This window comes from Poromitra crassiceps (genome assembly GCF_964638095.1).
Source record: "Poromitra crassiceps genome assembly, chromosome: 3".
In the NCBI taxonomy this organism is placed as follows: Eukaryota; Metazoa; Chordata; class Actinopteri; order Beryciformes; family Melamphaidae; genus Poromitra; species Poromitra crassiceps.
Genome location: NC_139625.1, coordinates 26,035,951 through 26,045,148, shown reverse-complemented (window position 1 = coordinate 26,045,148; position 9,198 = coordinate 26,035,951). Strand labels below are relative to the sequence as shown.

The 9,198-nt window shown below is 42.7% G+C and overlaps 1 protein-coding gene across 2 annotated transcripts; it reads right to left on the bottom strand.

Moving 5' to 3' along the window:
* Positions 1 to 223: 223 nt before the first annotated feature.
* On the bottom strand, positions 224 to 7,963 carry plek2 (pleckstrin 2). 2 transcript variants are annotated; one of them, XR_014552558.1, is made up of 10 exons: positions 7,886 to 7,963; positions 7,054 to 7,218; positions 6,179 to 6,372; positions 5,415 to 5,506; positions 4,446 to 4,633; positions 4,021 to 4,122; positions 3,243 to 3,326; positions 3,049 to 3,127; positions 1,733 to 2,425; positions 224 to 1,644 (listed from the first exon to the last, which is right to left on the bottom strand). XR_014552558.1 is itself a non-coding variant. In XM_083633739.1 (9 exons), the coding sequence occupies exons 1-9, from the start codon at positions 7,934 to 7,936 to the stop codon at positions 2,298 to 2,300; spliced, it is 1,083 nt and encodes a 360-aa protein (XP_083489865.1). In that variant the 5' UTR covers positions 7,937 to 7,963; the 3' UTR covers positions 224 to 2,297. The 2 variants fall into 2 exon arrangements, 1 of the variants encoding a protein (XP_083489865.1); XM_083633739.1 differs by having other exon boundaries at positions 224 to 2,425.
* Positions 7,964 to 9,198: the final 1,235 nt, after the last annotated feature.

The window sequence follows — 9,198 nt, the reverse complement described above, 5'->3', positions numbered from 1 at the left end:
TTGAGATCAAAGGATTAGCCTTGCTTTACCATCAGATGTGGACAAATTACTTATACAGTCTATGGTGTGGACGGAAATGGCAGATTCCACATTTGGAGAAAGTGACAAGTGACAAAAAATGAATTAGAAAATTCAATTTGTTTTTATTGAGAAAACTGAATTTGAAATCAGAAAAAACAGCTCACATTCAATTCCAAGGCATTGCATTCATTCATTGCTTTTAAACTTGTGTCTTTAAGAAGTTTTGGCATTTTTTCAAATCATTCAGTTCAGTGTGAGAATGACACATTTCTGCGGGCACTAATGTGACTGCTTTGAGTGCCCTCTACTTTTGTTGTTTGAGTGTTACTGTAGCACATTTTGAGAGAGAGAAAAGTGCCTTATTTGTATTGATTGTGTGTTATCGAAATACACATCCATACTTTACACATTTGGATAGCTGTTTGTATGTGTGTACTGTACATCATGTATGAGTAGACAAAACATCATTGCAAACTGCTATGCCCTGCACACATAAAAAGCAAAAGCAAAAGTGTTTTTATTCATGCTATCAGTGCATATTTTGTGCTTTGTGTGTTTATTCAAATGATGGTTTGTGTGTAACTGTCTGACGCAAAAACACACTTTTAAAAAGAGCTTGAAGAGTTTTGCAAGAATTGCTTGCTTTTGCAAGAGATGTATACTGTTTTGTTGGTTTGGTGTAAGGTTATGTATGATAGTAATGATCTAAGCCCAGGTGACTCAGTCCCACACCTTTTAAAGCTCCTTGATGATTTCAGCCAGCACTCTGGATATGTATAAGGTTAACTGGAGTAGTATGGTGAGATTTGATCTGAAAGCCAACTACATGTATATATATACCACTGCTCTGTGTATTTTTGCCATTAAAAATAACACTTTCATGTGAATGTTTCCTATTGACTTTACTTCACTGCAATACATCTTTTGTATTGCATCTTTGTCCACTCTGGTTGAGTAACTGCTACTTTCTCAAACACAGTTTATAGTGCCATACATCATCTGGGCTTCTTTTTTTGACAAGCATTGTGTTATGATTTAACAACCGCAGGAGACTGGAACAAGAGCCACCACCAGCTCACCTTGAGTCATTCCTGATAACACGCTGTGTGGGAGCGCCTGCCTGCGCTCACTGGGTGCACCTCCTCCACCCGAGGAGCTGCCAGCCTCAGCTTACACTGTGCACCTCCTCCACCCGAGGAGCTGCCAGCCTCAGCTTACACTGTGCACCTCCTCCACCCGAGGAGCTGCCAGCCTCAGCTTACACTGTGCACCTCCTCCACCCGAGGAGCTGCCAGCCTCAGCTTACACTGTGCACCTCCTCCACCCGAGGAGCTGCCAGCCTCAGCTTACACTGTGCACCTCCTCCACCCGAGGAGCTGCCAGCCTCAGCTTACACTGTGCACCTCCTCCACCCGAGGAGCTGCCAGCCTCAGCTTACACTGTGCACCTCCTCCACCCGAGGAGCTGCCAGCCTCAGCTTACACTGTGCACCTCCTCCACCCGAGGAGCTGCCAGCCTCAGCTTACACTGTGCACCTCCTCCACCCGAGGAGCTGCCAGCCTCAGCTTACACTGTGCACCTCCTCCACCCGAGGAGCTGCCAGCCTCAGCTTACACTGTGCACCTCCTCCACTAGAGGAGCTGCCAGCTTCAGCTTACACTGTGCACCTCCTCCACCCGAGGAGCTGCCAGCTTCAGCTTACACTGTGCACCTCCTCCACCCGAGGAGCTGCCAGCCTCAGCTTACACTGTGCACCTCCTCCACCCGAGGAGCTGCCAGCCTCAGCTTACACTGTGAATGAATCAGTAAAAATACTTCCTGAGGCATTGCCAGTCTCTACTTGTCTTGTACTGCTCTTGCTCTCTGGAGTGGCATACAACAAAATGTAATGGTGAAGAATATAGCCCAATTAATAATAAAACATCCCATAAGAAAATGCATACATATTCATATAGACACATTAATATATTGCTGTCATGTGTAACTAACTCCAACCTTGGTGGCTTTTATGTGTTAACTTCAATTGAAGGAGTATATGTTTTCCACTATGGTTGGAAAGAAATTGCAACTGTCAAGCTTTTGAAACACTTTCAAACCTCAACTCAAAAACACAGGGTGGGCAAGCCAGAAACAAGGCTGTTTTTCAACAATACTTTTCATTTAGATTGCATGTGCCCTTCTTTGCTACCACATTCACAGAATGTATGAAACTAATCTTGTTCCAAATTGGTTAAATGTCAGGGCGGATCTGTAGTTTTTAACTTGAAGCCCCTGTACTATGTCTCCTGTCTGATGGCATCTATCCAATCCATCTTCTGCTGGTGGGTCGGAGCCTGGATGAAGTAATGTGTGTCTGACTGAGTGATGATTTTAAACAGGTTGCCTTGAATGTTGCCTTTCACACCTGTATGGGAGAGGAGGTAGAGACTTGGGTTATAGATAGATAGATAGATAGATAGATAGATAGATAGATAGATAGATAGATAGATAGATAGATAGATAGATAGATAGATAGATAGATAGATAGATAGATAGATAGATAGACAGACAGATAGACAGATACATAGATACATAGATAGATAGATAGATAGATAGATAGATAGATAGATAGATAGATAGATAGATAGATAGATAGATAGATAGATAGATAGATAGATAGATACTTAAATAGATACATTAGATGCAAAAAGTATGTATGATTTTTCAAAATAACATTTGGGACACAATTTGTTTTACTGGGCCTGCTGTTTTCAGTCAGCCCTCATATAACAAAAAGTAGGTCAGTCACATGACGGGAGTTAATGAGCTTGTGTCTCAGGCAGAGACTCCAATTCCAATTTGTGTCCAGTTAAGTTTCAAAGCCTCCTCCAGTCGCCTCATCACACTTTGTCAATTTGTTAATTGCTAATTGCTTGCAAAGCTTGAAATGTTCACATTGTTTTCTGAGGTCACTCCAAATCTCCGCCCCGTCCCAACACTGATCCTAGTAGCCCCACCTGCACCTGAGGGGGAGACAGAGTGACTCACCTGAAGGGACGCCGTTATCTTGCAGCGCAGAGACCAGACAGCCACGCAGGGAAAAGCCGCCTACAGGGCTGATGTCATCCTGACAGGTGAGACAGGAAGTTGATGAGACAGAACCCAAACAAGCCAAGGAGGGGGAGGCATTAGTGAGTAATTCTACAGAGTAATGGCAGCCTTGGAGGGATCCATGCGCTCACCTTGGTAGGATCATAGTAGTGGAGGAAAGCAGGTTCTGAGCGCAGAACGAACAGTCGCACCTTCCAGTTCTTCCTGTTGTGCCCCTGTGTTTGAAAAATGTGTTGAAACACAGATGACAATTGATTTACTCTAATTTTAGGAAGAGTATAGATATTCAATGTCTGGGCTGGGGTAGTTCATTTTTGGGTTAGAGTTAATGTTAGAAATAGGGTCGCGTTTGAATTGTGTTATGGTTTGGGACAGGCTAAGGTCAAGGTTAGGGTTACACAATTAGAATGGGTTTTATTTATATAGCACTTTCTTCACAAGGTTACAAGTTGCTGTAAAAAAAATAGCTTAAATTAAAGCAAAACACCAGATACAGATACTATACAGATGATTGATAAAGGAATATGCTAAGAGCAAGTAAGGAACTGAAACATACACCGAAACAGAAAAGCCCTGCACAACATGAAGGTTGTTAAAAAGGCCCTTTTATAATAAATATAATAAATTGATAAAATAAATAAAAATATGTTTTTACAATAAATTTAAAAAGATAAGAAGACACACAGTGTGAACACACGTAGTCTGAAGAGATGCAGCAAATAGATAAGTGACACTTTCTTAAACATCTACCATACTTTTTGTCACCTATTAGTTGAGTATGAGCACTGGATTATATACAAAACATGGTGTGATTGTAAACCACTGAAAGCCACGATAACCTAATATGATTTTCATATTCAGCACAGCACAGCAGCACATTCAGCACAGCACATTGTCTTATAGGTTTACCTGTTTAACCAGAAAGCCCCTCCTCATCACCTTTCCACTCAGCTCCACTGCTGACAGCGACGTCTCCGCCTTCACGCTGCCTCTCTTCTTAAAGCTCTCAGGCTGCAATGAGACATGGAAACGCTGTAAAGAACAGCTGAGCAGGACTCGAACCCCTGTCTGCCTTCTCAGATGGAAAGGAAATACCGGTAAATGGATAAAAACACTGAATATCCACCCCCCGGGTGTCTGTTAGTAGGCTGCTACAGAAGATGCAGAGGAGGTCTGAGGTCTAGAGTTTGTTCTACTTTACGACATGCCATGTGGCATCATGATAGACATTGTCCAGTTGGCTCCAGTGTTCTAGGAGTTATGACATCAGCAGCTACAGTTTATTAAAAAGAACTGAAGAGGAGCAGTGGGTTGACATATTCCCTGGTACTCACAAAGCTGTAGAGTGCAGTGGAGTCGTCCATGAACTGCTCGGTGAGGCCGGCGGTGCGGAGAGCCTCCATGCTCCGCAGCCCCACGGTGCGCAGTAAGCCTTCCTCGAGCAGGGCGGAGGCCAGCGTCACCGCCTCCACCCGGGACAGAGCCAGCTGCATGAACACCAGCCAGTCCACCACTGCAGAGCCTGCATGTTCAGTGTTGTACACACACATAGATGTAAAAAGTTAAAGTCCAACTGATTGTCACACACTTGAGTGTGCAAAATTTGTTTTTCACATTTGACCCATCCCCTGGGGGAGAGGTGAGCGGTACCGCGTGCTCGGGAATCATATGGTGATCTAACCCCCTAATTCCAACCCTTTGATGCTGAGTGCCAAGCAGGGAGGCAAATGGGTCCCATTTTTATAGTCTTTGGTATGACTCGGCCGGGGATCGAACTCACAACCTCCCAATCTCAGGGCGGACACTCAAACCACAAGGCCACTGAGCTGGTAGAGATACACACAGAGATGTAGTCACAGACATATAACAGGCACAAATACAGTACAGTAGAACAGACAGTACATATAACAGACATACACAGAGACATGTAAACACACAGAGATATAGTACACACACATATAGACACATGTATAATATAGAGATGTAGACACACATAAAAACAGAGAGAGAAACAGAGACATATGTTTTGGCTTCATTATCACTGTGGTTTCATGAGCATCCAAAGTGCAGGCAGCCTAGACAGTAATCCAGAAGAACCATAAACCCATCCTATAAATCTACAGACAATGAGGAGGATACATTTCATAATTTATGTTTACAACCAAATGCCACCCCAGATCATGTATAGCTCAAGTGTAAAACACATTCAACATAACATACAGACCTCCTGGATTTCCATAGTTTGAGTTCAATAAATAAATTCATGGTGAATTTGATCCAAAGACAAAAGAGACGAGGCTCACCTGAGAAGCAGTTGCTGTAAATGCTGCCCTGCTCCACATGGTTGGTCAGCTTGATCCCACTGTGGATGTCATACATGGCATCCAACACTTTGCTACAAGAGAGAGAGAGAGAGAGAGAGAGAGAGAGAGAGAGAGAGAGAGAGAGAGTTAGAGACAGGGACCCTAGAAACAAGTGAACTAAGCGCCTGCTTAGTTCACTTGTTTAAAATCAAGAGTGCTTGATTTTATATATACTGTGTGTGTGTGTGTGTGTGTGTGTGTGTGTGTGTGTGTGTGTGTGTGTGTGTGTGTGTGTGTGTGTGTGTGTGTGTGTGTGTGTGTGTGTGTGTGTGTGTGTGTGTGTGTGTGTGTGTGTGTGTGTAAAAAAATAGCAGAGAAAAGGAAGAAGCAAACAAGATGAGAAAAACAGAAAGGTAAAGGTATGTTTGCATTACAGGTGGGCGTCTGGGCGATATGGTAAAACAACTAATAAAATTGATAATGGACATTTCAGATTTACAGGTGTGCGAATGATCAAGCATTGACAATAATCGATAGTAGGCTATTGGTGGCACCAAGGCAGTGGGGGGCAACCTAATCAAATGTTGCTAGGGGCCCCACAAAGGCTTGGTCTGGCACTGGTTAGATAGAGAAAACAGAGGATTAGAGACAGAGACAAAAGCAGTAAGACAGTGAATGCACCACAAGGTTTAAGTCATGAATAATGCTCTAAAGTGTGTGGGAGAATCTTTGTTTACATGTGGAGGCTACTGTGTGTTGCTTACCTCAGATCGATGTTGTGTAACGTCCCTGGCTGGGCTCCAGCAGAGTCTTGCTGACTGTTTGCCTCTCCACCATCCACTGTCTGCAGCTTCTCCACCGCAGCAGTGATGTCAGCGGCCCACTCATCTCTCTCTTCCCTGGAGCAAGCCTCCAGGAAATGCTCCTCACACGTCTTTGTCTTCAGCTTGAAGATCAGCTGGCAACAGAACGGAGAGTGGAGAGGAGATCGATATTTAGATGGAATCATGGTTAGTGTTCAGAGGAAAGTGCCAGAGGGTTTGAAAAGAATGTGTAGAAAATGACAAACAAATTGCACTTCACAGTGGGTGCAGAACAGGTCCTAACAAAACAGCACCCTGAGGCTATGCGAATTGTCTGAACAGGTGAGAAAGGTGTCAAAAGATTAGCGTGGTTCAGCTCCCAATAATAAAATCTAAAGAAAGGAAAGACTGAATGGACTTTTTGCACCCATATTTTTTACACCCATGTTATAGAATAGTGGTTCTCAACATGGGGTCCAGGGACCACCAGGGGGTCCCTGCATGTGGACTAAATTAGGTGAGAATCATTGTTTTTGACAGTGCCATGAGATGGTGCAGAAGGAATTTTGAAGCTGGATGTTATTTAACTGTTCAGTTTTGACTGGGACTGAAACTATAGAATCTTTTTGCTTTATTGAAGTAAAATTCTTTTGGTATTTTTTCCCCTCCAGTTTATTACATCTTTTGGACTTTCATAGATCTAACTCTTGAGTTCATAAAAGAAAAAACAGTGGACTGTTTAAGTCTTGTACTGAAATGTTTTGAAAACTAGAAACAACTTGCAAGCTTCTTGTTCTGAAATCTTCATTGCAATTTCTATGTCAGGAATAACTCACCGGCCGAGTATTGTACTCCAGAAAGGGACAGGTGATCACAAGGTCCTTCAGCAGGATTCTCCCACGCTGACAGGAGTCCCGTTTCCCCCCCTCAAATTTATAATACAACAGCTTGTCTGACATCAACACAAACCAGCGGGCCTTCCAGTTGTGGACAAGATGACCCTGTAAAAATATGACATAGACAGACAGAAAGTAGGACCAGTCAGTGATTATCATAAGGCAAACAAGCACTAATACAGTCCAAACAAAAAATAATATATTTTCAGAAAAGAATTAATTCATACTTTTCCCCTTAAAAGACCCAGTTTTATACTTTCTGTGATGTAAACCAGTGGTTCTCAACGTGAGGTCCGGGGACCACATGCTTGAGGGGGGTCCATGGGGTCCCCAGCAAATTGATGAATTTTTAAACTTCAGCATTATTTAATTTACAAGAAGTTAACACAATTAAAGGATGTAGAACAATGACTATTTAGTTTCACTGCTATCTTTCTCTACCAAAATAGTGATGGGATTCTGGGGGGTAAATCATATATTATAGCCTATAACGACATAAATGCTCTCAGATTTGGGTCCAAGAGACAACATGTCGTCTAATGTTAACTAAATTAGGGGTCCGAGATATGAAAAAGGTTGACAATCACTGATCTAAACTATAGTTTGGATTCACATCATAAAGATCATCATAAAGGCCTAAAAGGTGTTCCAAAAATAAAAAAGGGGAATACCGAGTCCCTCAGTACATGCCACACAGAAATTCAGAATCAATGTAATTAGCAGTTTTACAGTTTTTGTGTTAATACACAAATTTCTCATACAGGTTTCTTACCCTTTTCACCAGGAATCCTTCTCTCAGAATTGTCTTCTTGTCTGTATCCATGCTGCTCAGTGTGATCTTGCCTAGTACTTCGCCTGTTCTTACCTGCTCAGGTTTTCAATGTTTTTTTTTCAATTTTTTTCTTTTTCTTTTTGCTAACCAAATGCATCACCCTGTTCACACCCACTGACACATACCTTACACACACACTCACTCACAGTGACTCACACATTGCTCAATCCTCAGTGGTGATCCTGTAATTCCTGCGCACTGTCACACGAGGGCGCACTGACTCCTTTCAAGGCTCAGCATTGTGCACAACAGAAGCGCCTCAGCGGGGCCCTCTCATACCTCACCCTTACCAGAGTGTATGTCGATTGTCGAGTATAGGAGTTACAGGCTGTAACTTTTATACTCGACAATCGACATACACTCTGGCAATTGACCTTTTTCAACAGCAGCCATTTTGTGTCTAAAATGCAGGAAGTAACAGAAGTGCGAGCAAAACATTAAAGGGGGTTTCCAACTTCCAATCCATTTGCGTGTTCCAGTGCCGGTGCCCTCGTTAATGTTTCGGTTGCATCTGTGTTATTTCCTGCCTTTTAGACACAAAATGGCTGAGGTGAAAAGGCAAATTCCCCCTCAAATGTTAAGCACACACTTTCCTCTCTCTTTCTTTCACAGAATCGTGTCTTTATTTTTGCCTCACACACACCTGCAAGATCCTAAAACACCTTAGCCTTTACCAACAAAGGCACGTGCTAATCACTCCTTTCTCCCATATTCCTGCTCCATATTCCCTATTCTCCAAGTTTCCCCTCAACAAACTTACCAACCACATGTGGATCTTTGAAAATACCGTCCGTTTTGGTTACAGCTGCTTTTTCCTAACTGACCAACTTGATTCACTTGAAAAACTCAGCTTATCCTGTTTTCTTTTCTTTTTTCCTTTTCACTTTTCTTTATTTCATTTTCATTCACAATTCCTCTCATGCCATTTTGAATTTCCATCTCAGTCAGAGGAGGAATCGGATTCCTCCTGACTCCATTTTCCATTTTCTGTGTGAGTGTATGGCTATGTGTATGTTCATGTGCACATTACTTTTAAACATACTCATGCACACAAATGTGCATGTGTAAGAGTGAGTGAGTGAGTGAGTGAGTGAGTGAGTGAGTGAGTGAGTGAGTGAGTGAGTGAGTGAGTGAGTGAGTCTTCAAAACCAAAGCCCAGAGGATTTCACCCTTCACCCCATGATGACTGGGCTCTCCATTAATTTCAGTATGTGAAGAATTCACATCCTGGAGATGAAGCTGTGGAGCGAGCT

What these genes read in the sequence shown, in the direction of transcription:
- plek2 (XM_083633739.1), bottom strand. Translation starts at nt 7,936, where the DNA reads ATGGATACAGACAAGAAGACAATTCTGAGAGAAGGATTCCTGGTGAAA. An exon ending in AAGGATTCCTGGTGAAAAGG is followed by an intron (nt 7,219 to 7,885) that starts GTAAGAAACCTG and finishes ATATTTTTACAG; the next exon opens with GGTCATCTTGTCCACAACTG. An exon ending in GGGGCTTTCTGGTTAAACAG is followed by an intron (nt 3,327 to 4,020) that starts GTAAACCTATAA and finishes TTTCAAACACAG; the next exon opens with GGGCACAACAGGAAGAACTG.